Raw genomic sequence first — 18,701 nt, forward strand, 5'->3', positions numbered from 1 at the left:
TTGGTGAACTAGGCATTAACCTTAGAAGAACCCTTCTTTCAACTTCACAGAGACAAAGTAGTTATACGTACTAACCCGAAGTTCCTACCTAAAGTGGTGTCTGCCTTTCACATCAATCAATCAATTGAGTTGCCTGTGTTCTTTCCTCAACCTGATTCAGTGGCAGAACGAGCTCTACACATCCTCGGTATTGGAAGACCTTTTCTTTAGTTGAACGTCGACGTTGCTTCTCCCCAGAGCCCTGGGGAGAAGGTGAACAGACCGTAGTCATCCCTCTCGACGCCTTAGTCGACGTCATTGGCGGTGGAGAGTGGGGGCGTTTGCCGGTCTTCCTACCCCTGGGGAGCACCCCAGAGGCCTCAGCATGGGCAGAATCAGCCCCTCCTGACCCACCTTGTGCCTTCAGCCTTCTGTCCTCCAGGACTTTGAGCCTGATCTTCATTCTTTCTCTCAGGGTCCTGGCTGAGAACGAGTGGCAGATCTCACACTTTTCCGGCACATTGGACTGGGGAAGGCAGATGATACACACCCTGTGTGGGTCTGACTTAGCCTTCTTCCTATCGCACTCTGGGCACTCGTCAAACAAGCCAGGCATGTTGACAACACCAGAAGGAAGTTCCCCAACACTAAAACACTTGGAAAAATGACAAAAATCACCAATAAACCCTTGAAAAGGGAGAGCTCAATGCTCCAGGGTCCTGCTAGCAGGAGCCGGAAAAAAGAACTGAAAGTAAAAGGGACCTGCTGTGCATTCTGGGATACTGGAAAAGTTCTGGAAAGTTTTCTTAAAGGCACAGTATCCTGTTCTGAGCCACATAATGGCAGCCTATGGGGCTTGTCTGTCCATTCCTTCCTCTCTATCATTCCAGAGGCTTTTGCTGTAAGAGGCAGGTTTTTCTCTGTGGAAAAAGCTGGGCGGGCAGTGCTGTTGGTGTTTGTTGGTGGAATTTTTTCTAGTTGAAGTACTGGACAGTGTAGCCTGTGGATATAGGCTGCATTATCTGTCTTTGAAATTCTCTCTCAAGTGTAGATGCAGGCCTGCATGGCTTGACAACTTAAGAGATTATTTTGTATTGCTCCGGGGTCCACGCACATGGGCGGGACTATTCACTAGATTATGACTATAACAGAGATACCCCTACTACAGAACTGGAGTTACAGAAAAGAAACTACTCCATCTTTTCTTTAGTATATACAAAGATCAAAGGACTTTTGCAAAACAAATCAACTCTTTGTTGCTTTTGCACCACCACACAAAAGGAAATTCCATATCTAAAACATGCATTTCTAGATGGATTGTCAAATGTATGCAAACATGCTATGCGAAAGCAAGGAACTTTAACTCCCTAGAGCACATTCCACTCGCAAAATAGGGGCTACTATGGCCTTCTTGGGAAATATTCCCCTAGCCGACATATGTAAGGCAGCAACATGGTCTACACCGCACACATTCACCAAACACTATTTTGTAGATGTGTTAGCAAGGCAGCAGGCTAATGTAGGCCGGGCCATACTCTAAACACCGTTTCAAATGACTGCAACAGCAACTAGTTATCCACCGCTTTGGGAGCATACTGCTTTATAGTTTGTGCAAAGCATGTGATCTACAGCACACATGCCTCAAACGGATAATGTTACTTACCCAGTAAGCATCTGTTCTTGGCATGTAGAGCTGTAGATTCACATGTGCCCACCCGCCTCCCCAGTCACTTTTAGCTGTTGTAGTTCTCACTTTATATACATACTCCTGGATATCTCTATTCTACACTCACTTACTCCATTCTCACCCTTTTTGGTGAAACAATCGAACAATGGAGTCCATGCCCATGCGTGTTACGAAAGGAGGAGTCCCCTTACCTCGTGACTGGAAAGATTTATTCGAAGAAAAACAACTTCTAAACATTCGGACCAACACTAGATGGCAGGAGTATGCAAATCATGTGAATCTACAGCTCTACATGCCAAGAACAGATGCTTACTGGGTAAGTAACATTATCCATTTGATAATTTGGCTGAAATTAGGTTTCACTCCAGATACTAGATCACCTAACTTGTACCACCATTATATCATCAACATCATTACTACCAACACTATTGCCATAATTTTCTGATAGAGACTTCCAGCTGCAATTTGCTCACCTTTTGAATATTTCCCAAGCATCAGACTGGAAACTCTTCAGCTGAATCCTCTGAGCACCGGTAGGTGGTGGCAAGCGACTATGCACAAAAGCAGTTCCACTCCGGTAATGTCGTGTGGAGCCTATATAGGCTGCACGCATTGACTTTCGTTCCATTTCTTTCCACGTCACTTTACGTAGATCCAGAGCCATCTCTTTTGTCTCTCAGAGACACTTTACCTTGATAATTCACCAAGTTTTTTTACAGTGTGCAAAGGATGTCGACCCCTAAAAAGACAGGGTTTAAGCCCTGTACGGACTGTCCTAAGCAAATGTTTGCTACCGATCCCCAACAGGTGAGCCTGTTGTCTCTAGGGGTTGAGTTGCAACTCCAACATCTGCAGTGACTGCGTGTTGAGCCCAAATATTATATGAAACCGTAAGGTGAAACTTTAAATCATTAACCATAAGACGACTTTTTGACCATACTGCTGTAAGTCCATGGTTCGGTCCTGGTCCCATTACCACGCCAAGAGTTACTGAAAAGAGTCTGTCAGCTTGCCTAGAGATTTTGTCCTCCCTGACTTTCATTGGAGGAGGTATCTCATCAGTCTGTTGATGCGTCTTGCCTACAGTCGCAGATCCCCCATTGTTACAGATGCAACCATGATGGGCTGGGACACTCGTCTTGGGCAGATGATGTAGAGGGGTGTTTAGCCGTTGCAATGTTGAAAGTTATTTGGCTGCTCTGTCTGCCTTTATGTATCTTCCTGGTCAAACCTTTGTTAAAGTCACTCTTAGTGTTGCTATTTCTGAAAGATCTGTTGTGCTTGTTTCCTCCCGCATCCTCTGTGGGATTTAAATTTGGTGTTAACCTTTCTTTTGGCCTCCAACTTCCAGCAGATGCACAATTGCTCACTCTGAAGACCATATGCTTAGTGGCTATCGCTTTTGTCCATAGGCTTAGCGAATTACATGCCCAGTCAGTCTGATACATCAAAGGTTACAGGGACGTTCTAGTTATGCTCAGATTTCACTTGTGCAAAACCAGTAAAATTCAGTAGTTAGAGTTCCTGAGCGAACTATAACTTATGCCCCTGCAATGCACTGCTTATGACCTCACATATTACATTTCCCCGGGACAGTGATGGAGGACGTACAGGCCTCCCCCCACGTTTATCTGTAATCCTAGCCCCTTTATTAACTGGGATATGATTAGTAAAGAAGCGCAATAGCCAGCGTTTTTTTATTTTTTTTTATTAAGATGGCTGCCAACACTTCCTAGTTAGAAGCTATGCCTGCCAATCAGATCTCTGCACTAGATTGTGAGGTCGTGAATCCTTAGTGTCCCTATATATACAAATATGGATTTCTGTTAATATCTCTAAATCTACTGAACAGATTTACACCAATTAACAAAAAGGCAATTCCCTGAACCACATCTACCTACCTGCCAAATTTTGTCTAATTCTCTTCTGCAGTATGGGCTGTAGCCATGTCTAAAGGTCCTATGCAATTTAACATAGGGGGAGGGGGGGAGGGGGGGAATGTTTTGGGCCCCCAATCCTTTCTCCCCCCGCAACTTTCAAGACAGCAGCTGACGTGTACATCCTATTAGTTTTGAACATTTTGTTTGCATTCGTCAAACTGCACTACAGTAATTGACAAATTAAGGAAAAACTCTTCCTATGGAAACTAGATCCTAACTATAAGTGTGTGTGTCTTACACTGGGTCAGTCTGTCACTTTCATCGTTTTTTCCTCCTTTTGATCCTACCCAGGAGGAGGAAGGGTTGAATGCAGCAGACTTTCCCTCACTATGTTCAACCTACAAGAAGGAACAAAGCGGACTATCTGCTCTCTATGGCCGTTACCGGAGACATGAAAGACAAAGCAGTGACCAAGTGCACCATTTCCTGCTGGGTTACCATTAACTTAGATATAAAAGACCTCATTCATTCATTCCTCCCTCCCTTCCCACAGGTATTCGAGCACACTCCATGAAGGCCATGGCAACTTTTACTGCTCTTACCCAGGGAATGTTGGGGAATGAGATTTGTCAGGCAGCCCCTACTTCATCTCTGCAGGCTTTTGCAAAGCATTACACACCTACCTAAGGCACGTAGTGACTGTTATTTCCACAGGGCTCCTATTCACGACTTTCATGGTTGGCTGGCACTAATCCATCCCACCTGTGGGTGGAGCGGTATTCCTTTGGGACTCCTTTATAAGATGATTATTTTGCAGTAAGAAGTATCCTTAAAAACAAAGTAACTTTTGGTAACAATATTTCTTGTGAATACTGCATCTCCTGCAGATTAGTCACCACCTTCAGTCTTTTCCTGTATTTCTTTTGACAATACATATATGTCCCAGATCTACAGCAGATGTACTATGGGTGCTGCTTCAGTTAGATGTTGGACCCTTGCTGGCGTCTTTGTAGGTTACTTCAATGTAATTCTCTTTCGGTTCCAGGGCTAAGCTGACCCATTGTAACAGCATGCCAGCAAATGCCAAAACATTTAATCTTCCTTTAAGGCCAACGGTCTCCAGCAGCTGCTACTGTGTAGTGATCCATTGTTCCTTCCTAGTGCAGCATGGTAACTGCACATCTGGCTGCCTCCATGCTTCACCATCTGCATTTCTAAATGTGTTCCTTCAGCCTTTGAAGTGGTGCAGAATAGCCACTGTTTTGCCCCCTCTTCTCCACAAGTCTGTCTTGCTACCGCGACACATGTCTGTCTCACTGCCCTGCTCTCCCCTTCCCCTTCCCCCCCCCCACTCGGTCTTCTCTCTGTCTCAGTCTCTCTCTCTGCTCCTACTGTCTCTCCAGGCCTATTCTTTTACTGCTGGCCCTCCAAAACCCCTTTTCCGTGTCTCTCTTGCAAACTGTTTCTAGTGTTAGTCACCAATTGCAAAAGAGAGTGACCATTACAGGATTCACCCGATTTAATGTTTGTACCTTCATCTTCATTACAGGTTAGAAGTCCAGGCTGATGTGCAAAAAGAGACTTTTCACAAGGATTCAGTCAGCCTTGGTGCTGTGAGTGACAGCGCCAGCACACGTGCGATGGCAGGCTCCATCATTAGCTCCTACAACCCGCAGGACAGGTGAGTGTGGGCTGGTAGCTAGAGGGTTTGCAATGCTTCACATGGGGCAGGCGTGCAGTAGGGCGCTAGTTTAACTTTGTGTCATAGGTCACAAAATCAAGAGATGAGACAGAATAACTGGGGAAACAGCCTGCATTGGTGCAAGGCATGGTTGGCATGAGCTGGTATACGGGTTGGTGAAATAAGGGAATGTTGTAGTGAGCTGCGGTAGACTGGTTGAACCTGGTAAAGAGACTGCAGCAGATCTGTAGGCAAGACCAGTGGTAACATGAATAGCAACATTTATGCACGGGGCATTTTTGGAACATATTGAGGGACAGGCTTCATGGGGACCTAGCAGTGTCTGCAGGACATGGGAGCCCAGTGGCTAGTATAGCTTGATAGGTGGGGTAGAATTGCTAGATAGCATGAACCTTGCTTTAATTGTAATTGGGCAGTGGCTTCTGACCTTTCAGCAGAGCTTTGGTTGTAAGCTATTGTGTCTATAGACTGTTTTTATGGAAGTGCTGCTGACCTGTTCATTCCTATGCCTTGATCGCCTTATATGCATATGCTACGAAGAACCTATAAAGTTTTGCATTCTCTGTTTGCTGCATTCATGCATGTACTTCCTCCAGCCTTGTGTTTTGCCACTTGTCTGTGCTGAATTTATACAATATTTTTGTTGCAGGGATTGCAATAACATGGAGATTCAAGTGGACATCGAGGCCAAGCCTAGCCATTATCCTCTGGTTAGTGGTAGTAGCACAGAAGACTCTTTGCACACTCACCCCCAGATGAGCGAGAAGGAGGAGGAGCACCATCACATATTCTCCAGCTATGGTGGACTGGATTGTGTAGTCAGCCAAACATGCAACATTACCCTAGCTCAGCCAGAAAGCTTACGCAGTGACCTGGAAAGCTCAGACACACAGTCTGAAGATGTGCCAGACCTCACAATGGATGAGTGTGACTCCCCATATATTCAAAAAGGGCCTGAGCCTCGGCCGCCAACAGCTGGAGACATGGAACTCCAGGGGGAGGACTTGTGCGAGGAGGTGGTGGTCGGCCTCGAGCAAGTGGAAATCGAAGTATAGCATGGTATACACTTGTCTGTACAATGAAGCACACTTATCGAACACTTATTTCTCAGTTTTTTTCCCTAATTTCTTTAATACGTTCCGAAATCTAAGTTCATTGCTTCAACAGTTCAAGATGGTCCTGTTTTTGCTAATCCTCCCTTGAATAATGGGAGGAGCTGACACTACCCCAGCTGGACAGATTGGCATTCGGAAGCTTGGCCATTCCACTACTTGGAGTGACACAAACTAAAATGGTGCTCCATGACTAAATACAGCTTGGGCAGCTATTGTGTGCGGGGGTATGGGGCCACTGAGGGTAGCCTCTAAGGGGCTGGGCACATGTAATTGTTAGTGAACCGGGAGGGGCAGTCTCTCCCTTGAATGTAAATGATTATGTAATCGTGCTAAATTGCCAATGAGACAAAATTACAATTGTAGCTCTGGGGTATTCTTATCCTTTATCCTTTTGCCTGATTCGGTGGGCTGCTGTGATTTTTACCCACTTCTGAAATCGCTTGCTCAATGGAGGTGGACTTTCTACCCTGCCTAATACCTGCAGAATCTGGGCACGCACAGCCTTGTTAGTTCAGTGATTGGCAGGAGCAACCTCTATGTAGGGTTGTCTGGGTACAGTGTATATGTGTGTACAGTGTATGTATGAGTGTACATATGTTTGTGTTATGTACATACATGTGTAAATTGTGTGTATGAAAACCATATTGAGGGCACATTTCAATAAAGATTTTATTGTCTGAATATGTGGAGCCCAATGTGTCATTAAGATGTAAAGTGAGTTTCTAGCTAACTCAGACGTTCCGTTTCTTTTGGGGGGGGGGGGGGCTTGTGGGGCTATAGTATTGAGCTTAAATGGTAAAGTAGCCTCTGTGAGTATTATTCTTGGTCACGGGTTCTCCGATAATCAACACACAATACCTACAGGTGTGTGATTTCTGAACACATACTGCTAACCACGTTTTCAGTTCTTTCGGAAAGAAAATTGTTACCATCGGCTTTTGCAGCCTTGCATAGTGGGAAGCACCATGTTGGACATGTAAGCTTTGCCTCTCGACATGTGGTCATGTTTTCTTCTGAACCACTAGAGGTCATAGTGGCTAGGTGTCTCCCAAACTGAGAGGTGATGTAGATGGTAAGTAGTGCTAGATCTAGGGGTCCTAACATGTTAACGTTGAATGGCAAAGGCTATGAAAGAACCCTCCTTTGAAAATGCATTTCATTGTCTCATTACTGGAGGGCTACATTGGCTGATGTAGGTATTTCAGTTAATCTTGGGAGTGGTGGAAACAAGGAAATGTCATGGTAAAGATTTAGGGCTATGATCATTTTGCCAAAGCCTGAATACGCAAGATGCTCGCCCACTTTAAGTATCATCTAATGCAGCAAAGTAATTGCTATGCTGTGAGGTGTGGAATGGGTTTATTTGATGGTAGATATGGTGTAGTATCATGAGGTGGTTGTACCTTTTGTGTGTGAGATGTAGTAATAGTTGGTGCAATGTGGTGTGGAGTACATGTGTTATTACATGCTTTTGTACAGTGCACAAGTGCCTTATAAGGCTGTTGGGCGTCTAGTATGTCTCACTAAAATGTTCTAGGGTTGCCTCGCATACAAGAGTTTTAAGCAGTCATCTGATGTGTTCCAGTTATTAAGAACTGGTATAGCCTTAAGATTGCTGTTCAATTGAAGCTATTTAAGTGTTCAAGTTGTTTTTTTTTTTGGTCCCTATCAAAATTGAGACTTCCAAGAAAACAAGCATTGGCATAGCCAATAGGTCTCGCCTTTGGGACCTTATAAGTGTTTAGCCATGCAACAGTTGCATAACTAAATACTTATAAGGTCCCAAAAGCGAGACCTATTGGCTATGCAAAGCGGCCGTGCGGCCGCGATCACGATCAAACATCAAAGCGGCCGTGCAGCCACTAAAGTGAAAGTAATCTCGGTAAAGCGCTGCGCCCGCGCACATGCACTGTAGCTCCAGGCTGGCCTGGTAGCACTTTTTGGAGCCCTCTCAATAAGTCTCGCCAGACAAGCGCATGCGCTGGGTCAGGCGAGACCTAAAAATGGACAGTAAACCTGCACCTTTACCCCACACACGCTTTGTTCCCCTGCACTACACCAACTGCTGCAGCATTATGTTCACAGGAAGGCGAAGTTTGTTTAGTTGCTCGTCTCAAAGGGGGTTGCTACCTAGTATATATGGCTCAAGTCTTCTGTCATATGTAGGATTTGCAATGCTGTGTTCTTGGGCAAGTTACTTGCATGCCATTATTAGCAAAATTGTCCAGCCATGAGGAACAGCTTTTCGAGAAGGATTCTTCTGTACCTCTGATGAAATGCTTGATTACCTTTTTTTTCCATTCCCAAGAATGTCCATAGACAGTGATGCCACTTGTGCTGGCAGTGCCGTGCCCCATTTTGCTACAATGACCTGCTTGGTGTGCAAGAACACAATGTTAACAAGTTTCATAATCAACAGTCCCCTTTTTGATGGATAGTTCTAACCCCCGATTTCTCACCTTGTGAATAATGCCGCCACCCACCGACCCCCTGCACAAGAGTCATATAAGATCCTGAAAACCAGTACTGCAGCATGCTGGAAGCTGGTATCACCAATGTAGTTTCACTCCCGAAATGATGAGTGGGGCCTCAATTAAAGTGTCGCCCATCACACTGACTTATTTCTTTCTGTGCCTACAGATGTAGATCCGGCACTCTACTCCCCTCATTTTTAACAAGTCTTTTTTTCCAAATTTCGTCTTTGTACTAGTGTGAAAAGGAAATAAAACACCTCCCAAAAGAACAGGGTTTAATCTTGTAGTGAGTCACACTTGTACCCATCCATCCCTCCCACCCTCCCCCCACCCCCCAAGTATACTTGGGATGCCTAGTGTCAGTACGACTTCAGGGCCTGCCACAATTGCGCTGAGATGACTCCAAAGGCCATACAGGACCGTAAGGTAAAACTCTACAGTGCCAAACATCGAAAGGCTCCGCATCGCGACTGGTCAAAGTCGAAAGAAAGGTTTTCTTCGCACAGCAGATTCTTGTGGCAGACAGTCTTGATATGGTAATCAATGAAAATGAAATCTCGTCCTTATTAATAGAATCACCTTTTGTGAACGCCACATCAACCTCCACTCACAAATATGTAGTCAAGCAGTCCTAGGACCTCATGCCTGTAACTATACTTCCGGCTGTAATGTTTAAACGAAACCGTTCCTGTTTTGCCAAACTCCTCTTGTCTTGTGAGTGGTTTTTTAAAAAAAAAAAAATTTCGGGATTTCGAACTCCAGCAGTATGTTTTTTTTTATAAACATTTGTTTGTTGGCATTTCCCCAAATAAAATCATTGCACTGCAGGATGAATATAGATCAATTTTGACATCATAATACAGCTATGCTGGTGATACTTAGGTATTCAATGCTTTACAGTCAACATTATAAACGTTTCTGCGTTTCTTTCATAGTTATACATTTTGTCTGTTGCAACAGGGATTGCTGTCCTCCATTTCGACCGGGCTCGCAGTTGCATACTTTGTCTACCCCGTAGCTTTAGTCTTACATCCCTAATATTATGAGGGAATCAGTCATAAACTTAACGGAGAACTTTTTAACTTCATAACTGCATCTTAACTTATCTCCGCTTGTAAGGATCTTATTGCTGGTATATTTATTTGGGTGTGCAGGTGGGTGTGCAAGGTCCGCGCTAGGTGAGGTGTTGTTTCTAGGTCTACCAACGGCAGCCGGGTGGAGCCCTAACTCATGCTTATTAAATTATTGTGCATCTCCTCTTAGTTTGAGTTTGTTGGCTGTGTTAATTGTTTATTTTCCCCTCAGGGGTCTCGTGTTCTGGATGGGATCCTTGCGATTTCAGCTCTGTCACTTTTTCCCGATTCCTAGTACTAGGCCCTCACAAGTCCTCACCAGTTCCCTCCACTGCTCTGGGGCACCTGCGCACCCCACTCACTCCTTGGAAAGTGCTCTTTCCTCTGCTTCAGCACAGCTCGTAAGGTCTTGCTTCCAACTCTCTGTACTCCGTTTTTGGACTTCCAGGCCATTTCCACCCGTCTTTTGGCCAGCACCATAGCTAGGTCTATAGATGTATTTCCCACTTTCCACTTTGGGGGCTGGGGGAACAGCCCCAACAGGCACACCTCCAGTTGCGAGTGTCTCCCTTTCAATTGCACTACCTCAGAGCAAAAGGGATTCAGTGGTGGGCAGTTCCACACCATAAGAATGAATTCTACATCTTGTTGGTCGCACCTCTGGCACGCACTCATCTCCCCCTTTGAATTTTCCTGAGCCTGTGTGGAGTAAGATGTGTATATAGTTGACCTGGATGCATTTCAGTCTTCTGTCGCGGGATATTGACTTGGGGGAGGCCAGGACTTTCTCCCATTACCAATCAGTTGTCTATATAGGGCCTGTTCCCACCTTTCTCTGGTCTTCAGTAATGGTGGCAACGATGCCTCTACTAGGGTCGTATAGAACCACTTTATCTGATGTTTAGCGCCCCCAGGGAGAGCAATGCTTGCAGCAGAGGGTGCGAGTCCGGCTCCTCCCTGCCACTGCCCCACAATTCCCTGAATGTACAAATCAGGGGTTCATATTGCAAGAATTGGCACACTGGCAAACCATATTGCTCCACTAGTTCCACAAAAAATGATCCGCGTCTTTTCTTGGTAGCAGTCTCCCACAGTCCTGAGGGCCACTCAGTCAGTTGCTCAGTGGCAAATATCTGGTGTGGGGTTCCATGCGGATGGCCTACCAAAGAGCCGGGGCGAATACCTGGGGGCCGCAGGCAGCCGGTCTACACTGCTCTTCCAGCAGTGTAAAGCTGTGGTTTGCAGCGTCAGTCTGTATGGGGTCACCACCTTATGGTCTAATACCTTAGCCAGTAGAAGGGTAGAATGTCATCTTGGCTTACTCACAAACGTTCCCTTTATGTTGGATCCCTCCAGCCACTGGGCCAGCTGTTGAATCTGGGAGGCTAGGTAATACAATTTAAAGTTTGGTACCCCCAAACCTCCAATGTGGCCGCCGCAGTATAGTCGGCAAGACTCTCTTGACGGCCTTCACCTCAAATTAAGTCTCGCAGTAGCGAGTCCAGGGGTGGTGGTGGGGGAGGGGGGGGGGGTGAACCAGCTTCTGGGTATCACCAGCGGTAAATTCACTAAGTAATATAGCTGCCTGGGCAACAACCACTTAAGTCAATTATATACGTGCTATTACTGTCCGTTTCAGAGAGCTCCAGAATACTCAACAGGATCTGAGCGATCGGAGTGCTCTATCCAGGTTGCCCTCACTCATATCAGTCCGAGTGATAGATATGTATTCCCAACTATTTAAATGTGGTTTGTGTCCAATTAATGTCCTCCAGGAACGCCGGTGGTCTCGTCAATGGCACCTGGAAGAGATAGGTCTGAGTTCTGCTAACCCGCAGTCCTGTCAGGTTGGCAAATCTATCCAAGTGACCCAGATCTGTAGCCGATCTGGCCACTGCCTCACTCAAATAGACTAGGAGACCATCTGCATATAGGGAGATAATGTGTTGCTGTCCGCACCATACTGATCCCATTCCAGCCCCTCCCACCCCCCTGGCGAAACAGAGCAGCAGTGGTTCCATCGTCAATGCAAACAATACGGGGGACAACGGGCAACCCTATCTCGTACCACAGAAGATTCCATATTGGGCCGAAACTGTTCCACCTGTTATGACGCTCGCAGTTGGGCAGTCTTATAATATTTTAACCCACTTAATCCAGCCCTCTCCCAGTCACGTTCTCTCCATGGATTCAAATAAATAGTTCCAGCTATCGAAAGCCTTTTCAAGGTCTATTGACCGTATCGTTGCCTGCTCATGTGCTTGGTTCTCAAGGTGATAGAGAAGTGAGTAGATTCTCTGGTTGTATGAGGTGTTTCGTGCAGGGATGAACCCATTCTGATCTGTATGAACCTGTGTCAGCATATGTGAGAGCAGTCTCAGTGCCAGCTCTTTGCTCAAGATTTTAAAATCCATGTTGAGCATGGTTAACTGTCTATAGTCTTCTACTTGGGTCCCTGGGGTAGTTGACTTGGGGAGTGGGACCTCTATGGCGCTTTGTGTGGAGTCCGGGAGCCTTCCTAGACTTAGTGATTTAGCATACAGGGCTTGTAATCGGGGTGCCAGTTTAGAGGCAACGGTAGAATAAAACTGAGCTGGGAGGCTGTCTCGGCCTGGTGTCTTCCCTTTGGCCATTGATGGCATCGCTTGTCTCTGCCAGCATCACCGGCCCTCCCAATGCTTCCCAGTCTACCCTGTCTAGGGTTGTTAGTTGCAAGGGCATCAGAAATTCCCTAACTGCAACTTGGGAGGGTCGGGTTGGGGCAATATATAACCTTTCGTAATATTCCCAGAAGAGAGTATTAACCTCATCAGGCTCATGCAAGATGGGGCCCGCCGTATTACTGATCTGTGTGATGTGTGAACTTCTCGTTTCTGGCTTGATCAATCTAGTAAGTAATCTGCCCGATTTACCTTCTTCGTCATGTACTCTAGTCAGGTCATTATTATAATCTAATTTTCGTAAGCGTTCCAATACCTCATTGTGCAGGGATCTGGCATCTAAGAGCCGCCGACTCATTCGCATCCATCCCCTGAATGTTGTGAAGTGTATGTAGTAGTTTCTCAAGCTCATCTAGCTTCCTGCATAAGACTCTACGCACCCCCCTCTGGCTGACTCAGACAGTGTCCACGTACAACCACTTTAAAAGCTTCCCATTCCAATAATTCCGTGAAGGCAGAGTGCATTTATAGCGATATAAGTTTTGATACAGGAGCCCAATGACTCCTTAAATGGGCCGTCTTCTATTATCTCAGGTCTGTACCTCCTCATAGGAATTGGGGGTCGAACACTTGGGGGTCGATTGAGCCGCAGCAATGGACTATAGTCCAAAAAGGTATGCCTGTCAGTGTGTGAGACAATGTCTGCAGAGCAGAGGAATGCATCTATCCTGGTATGTAACTGATGGAGGGGGAAAAGGAGTATCCCTATCTGTGTCATGTTGTAGCCTCCAATAATCAACCATTCTCCAGTGGTTACTCAATTCCTGGAACCCCGCTGACTTGTCATGTGGCGGGGGTGTGAGTGATCCAACCCTACATCCTTCAAACCATTACAATCTCCCCCTATTATTGCAGCTCCCGCCATCTGTTCTGTTAATAGGGCCGAGAGTTCACGCAAGAAAGTTAACTGGTCATGGTTTGGGGCATAGATACTGCTAATGGTGATGTCCCTGTCACACAGTTTCCCAGAAAGTAACATATCTCACCACTCCGTCAATCTTGGCACTGGTGACATCCATGGGGATCCCTAGCCGTATCCATATCAGGACCTCTCTAGCAAAGGCTGAATAGCTTGTTGCATATATTTATACTCTCCGTTGTCTATGCAATTTCTTAATTTCCCTCCCTTATATGCTGTGTTTCTTGTATTAAAGCAATTTGTACCCCCCTCCTCATCGGGTAACTATACACATCTTTTATTCATTGACCCCTGACATTCAGGTGAGGAATTGAATCGTCCCTGGAGCAGCCACCATGGTCTATGATGGCATGAAATAAAACAGTTCCCCACACCACTCCCCAAGCAACCTACATGTCTTGCTGACCACTCCTATTTAGTGTAGAAAACACAAACGCAAAACACAACTTCCCCAAATTTACAACTGTTGGCTAACCAAACCATGCCAAAGTCACTGACTACCAATGTAGAATGTAGGGCGGGAAACATTGTGGTACCCATCCGTCTGGGGGGGGGGTAGGGGGAGTCAGCCAGTACAGCAAACAGGGCATTTCGCCCTGCTGCATCAGCCCAGAGCACACAGTCTTAGCCAGGCCAGCCGCCCAAAAAGTTCAAATGTAGTAGAACTCCTCTTGTCCCGCTGTGCACCATCAACTTTTCAGGTATTGATCATATGATGTTATCTGCAGTCCCAGGGGTTACTGTTGGCAGCACCAAACTACTGGCTCAAGAGGTCTCGGACTCTGAGACCTCAGTTCCTTTAGCCGAGCCTGAGCCAACCTCCAAAGGTGTCCCAGCACTTTGCACCGACTTGACCACTGCTCACAATGCTGCTGCTCTCTGTGACGGGCTGGGCTTCTTCAGTTTTTCTCGCTGGTGTCTTCTCCTGGACCTTTTTCTATTGTCTCCGCCGGCTTGCCACTGGGATGGTCTTTCACCACCCCTCGGTTTACCAGATTTGTATGTCTCTATCCAATCCCATGCCATTTTTAGGTCTTCGCAAAAGTGGGATTGACCATCCAATAGGATACAGAAGCAGACCGTGAACATCAACTAATACTGAAGCCCCTTGTCATGCAAAGCTTTCTTCACCTCTAAATATGTCGCCCTCTTTCTTTGACCCTCCAATGTATAATCTGGAAAGATGGAGACCTTGCAATTGTTCACCAAAAAAGGGCCATCTGTGCGTGCTTGCCGCAGGAGCAGATCTGTCTTTGTAGTGCAACAGCCTTGTCATCAGGGGGTGGCCCGGGGCCGGAGGTCTACCCGGGACCCGATGCGCTTTTTCCAATGTGTAGTATGTGGACGGCCCCTCCGGTGCGACTACCATTTTTAAGCCATGTTTAAAGGTAGCCGATCATGTCTCCATCTTCCTGTTCCCCGGCAGACCCACCACGCGGATATTGTTTCTTCTATTGCGGCCCTCTGCGTCCTCCACTCTTCGCTCGAGTGTGTCCACCCTGGACGAGAGGTCCAACACCTGGTTTGACAGCGTCGCCTGTGCTGGGATTAGGTCCACAATTGGCAGCTCCACTGTCTTCACCCTTTCAGATAACTTGTAGTGCTCGGCCCGAAGGAGCCCCAGGCCCACCAAGACCATTCTAATGTCTTGGTGCAGTGTGGCTTTAGTATACGCTATGGCCTCCCAAGATTTTGGCCAACTGCTGCTGCACTGGGTCCACTGGCAGCTGAGATAACCTGCTCGGTATTTTGGGCTCCAGTGTCCCCTCTTGCAGCAACAGAGCACCTACTGACTTTGCACTAGTCTTGCCCATGGTGGCACTCGTCTTCCCGTCTGGTGTCTCTGCAGTTCAGGGGTCTCGTGTAGAATTCCCCCAGATACCTAGCTTCTTCCCATATGCCTCTAGTCTCCCACTCTGCACAGCGTTCCTTCAGGTATCTGTTTGCAGTGTATGTCGCCCCTCCTCCAGCTAAGACAGAGCGCGATCGTCGCGCCTCAGGCACACCTTGACCCTCAAGGGAAGCTGCACCATGGGCCATCCATCTGGCCAACTCTCAGCTTGTGGCGCTCACACTTCACATAGTTCCGGCCCACCGTGGAGCCTGGGCCTCCGTCCCCTTTACTCATCGTCCAGGTCCATCGAGAAGTCCAGGCCTCCGCACCTTCTCCACACCAGCTGTGGAGGGCTGAACAAGCCTCAGGAGGCCAGCCAGCCAGCGGAGGGGCATCACTGGGGTAATGATTGTTCTTCCTTTCCAGGGCCAGGCCTGCCCTCCTCTGACTAACTTGGGCACTCCAAGCCCGACATCCGGTCTCTCAGTGCCACGCTGCCTCCATCTCCACCACAGGGCCCCAAATGCACCCTTCTGCCAGGCTCCTCCTCACCTTGGATATTGCCTGTCAGGGCTCGACAGGTTTTCTCCACTCTGCTCTCTGCTGCCCAGCCTGGCGCGTCACACCCAGTAGGCCATGTGAGAAGTTGGCCTGGTATATGCTGTCCACTAATTAGAGGTCAAAGATAACCTTTAGGAAGCTATCCTAATGGTAGCTGTGGAGAGCAGGCTTAATCTTAAAGGACTGTAAAGCAGCTTGTTTTACCAGAATATCACCTCCTGAATCAATTAAATTAAAGGAGAACCACACAGTAGTTAAATAAAAATATGTATTTATTAATTTAACACTCTCCAGAATCCTCTACCCGAGGATAGGACACAAAGTACACAATACGAGATCAATAGGAACATTTGTAAGTAGCACAATACACAGTGGGCACCAGGGGGGAGACCAAACCATATACTAAAATAGTGGTAAAACGATTACAACTTGGTTCGAGACCCGGTCTGGAGCACATAGAATCGGGACCCCACGGAACCACCCAAAGTGAGTAGATGGAAACTCCATGGAGGACGGGTGCAGTGTGCTAACACGACCGCGTGCTCCGTACGATTCTATGGGGGAGTTGTGGTTGCAATTTTACAGGAGGACTTCGAGGAAACCCTTTGGAACTTAAGAGGTTTGAGAGCCACCCCACCCGTGGATCCCGTGGTACCTGAGTTACCTATTCCAGAGGAGCCAGGTGCATAGGTCTGGAGTGGTGCCGGAAACTGCCGTCATTCTCAATGGAGGGCTGTGAAGAAGTACTGCTGCCGTGAAGGTGAAAAGGGTCCGATGGAATCCCAGCTGGGATTCTGGAAGAAAGCAACCTGAAAGCAGAGGGGACAGTGTCTGGGTCACTTCAGAGTTACCAGGGGCTCGGAAGACGAATGCCTACCGATGTCGGGTGCTTCAGGTGCGAAGAAGGGATGCTTGACTCTGCAGTCAGGAGACGTTGACGCCGACCAGGAGCCAGATGTGAGCTGTCCCACGAAGGATGTAGAGTGCTTAGAGGTCGGTGTCTGACTGGAACACCAACAAGCCTTGGCAAAAGCAACCCACGCAGGAAGGTCAAGCAGTTTACAGTGTGAACCAGAAAGGTCCAGGAGATTCACCAAGCAATGGGGAGTCATGGCACGTCTGGAGCAACCAGGAAAGCCCAACAGGATTCAATTTGACCCTCTGGAGGCCTCGCAGGCTGAATGACCAGGAGCCGTGAGGGTACCTCGAGCGAGATCACAAAGTATCAGCCCACGGAGCACTTGGTGCGAGGAGGCCAGAGTTATTTGGTGGAAATACTACTCTGGGTCAGGACTACACGGAGTCCAATGCATAAGCTCGTTAATCGCCAACCAGCATATGCACTTGCAAATAGACGCAGTGCATAGGGGTTCGGGTTATGCAGTCCCCACGAGAGATACTGGCCTCAAACTTGCTGAGAAGGCAGATTGACCTCAGGGACCTTCGAAACACACCTCCTGTGTTGCTGGAGTCTTCAGAGTCCGCAGGTTCTCCAGAGCAGCAGATCGGTCAGTTGCGTTGAGGTGGTATCTGCAAATGCAGAGAAGTGACTTCTTCACCCCAAGGGAGATTTTTCAGTTGTCCTTAGTGTTCCACAGGTCCTGCATGGAGCCTGTATGGAGCAAGGGTACAGACAAAGCTTTGGACGGAGAGGGAAACTAAGTCTGGCCCAGTCGAAGTCCAGAGTGTCCAGACGGTCGAAGGTCAGTCGTTTCCTCTTGTAGAATCTTGTCCACGTAAAATCTAAAGAGGTACGGTCAGGTTAGCTCTTTTGTACCCACAGGAGAGCGTTAAACAGATTCGGGGAACCCTCCTAGGAATGGGTCCGGACAGAGGGGTGGTCACACCCATGTCCTTTGGTCAGTTTCGCGCCAGAGCAGGAGCCAACGGCTCCTAGAACTGGTTTGAGCTGAACTATGCACAGGGACACCAAATGTGCCCCAGGTGCAGACTTTCAGGCACTCTCGGAGTGCGCCCACCCAGCCCCAATACACTAAATCCTGTCTGGGAGGAGGTCAGACCTCGCTGTGACAGGATGCCTATTGTGCTGCCTTCCTCTGCTTGAGCTTGACTCAGCTGCAGGAGGGCAGAAATGTCTCTGGTCGGCTGCATCCCTTTTGTGTTGACTGGGTTGAGGCGGATGGCACCGGATAGACCAGTGACCCCACAAAGCTCACTTCAGAAGGGTGGAATCATATACTCGGTTACTGGTGTGGAGGTATGATTTCAAGGTGTTTGATACCTAACCCGATATGTTTCTATGCAGCCGTTTTCGAGATGGCATTTACCACGAGGTTATAATGCACCTCTACCTATATGTCTGGCTGAGTCGCAGACAACCCGGGATAATGGTCCCCGAAGGCTGCAGAGGGGCTCTACTCATGCACGGGCACCCACTCACGTAAAACCCAGCACCCTGCCTTCCGGATTAAGGCCTGCTATAGGGGTGACTAACAAGTGGTAAGTGTAGTGACCTATAGATATAGTAAACCTATATCTAAACCTAAAATATCTAAAGTAAGTGGTGCAAGCACCAACTTACACAGGTTGCAGTAGCAGACCTGAAGTTCCATTTTGCAAGGCCTCTCATGGGTGGCATAATACATGCTTCAGCCCATAGGAGGCCTCTGGGGTACCTATGCTCTGGGTACATAAAGCAGATAGACTGGGGTCCTGATTAGCAGGATCCCAGTCAGACTAGTCAAAAACAGTGCAACATCAAGCAAAAAGTGGGGGTAACCATAAGAAGCAGATCCT

At 47.4% G+C, this 18,701-nt stretch overlaps 1 protein-coding gene across 1 annotated transcript in view; it reads left to right on the top strand.

Moving 5' to 3' along the window:
* RNF19B (ring finger protein 19B) overlaps positions 1–7,044 on the top strand; it is a 94,402-nt gene extending 87,358 nt beyond the window's left edge. The window contains exons 8-9 of the mRNA XM_085648368.1: positions 5,096–5,227; positions 5,898–7,044. Of these exons, the coding sequence (XP_085504494.1) occupies positions 5,096–5,227; positions 5,898–6,303 (538 nt within the window). The 3' untranslated portion in view covers positions 6,304–7,044. The remainder of the gene's footprint in view (positions 1–5,095; positions 5,228–5,897) is intronic.
* Positions 7,045–18,701: the final 11,657 nt, after the last annotated feature.

Source organism: Triturus cristatus, chromosome 3_2 (assembly GCF_964204655.1).
Source record: "Triturus cristatus chromosome 3_2, aTriCri1.1, whole genome shotgun sequence".
NCBI lineage: Eukaryota > Metazoa > Chordata > Amphibia > Caudata > Salamandridae > Triturus > Triturus cristatus.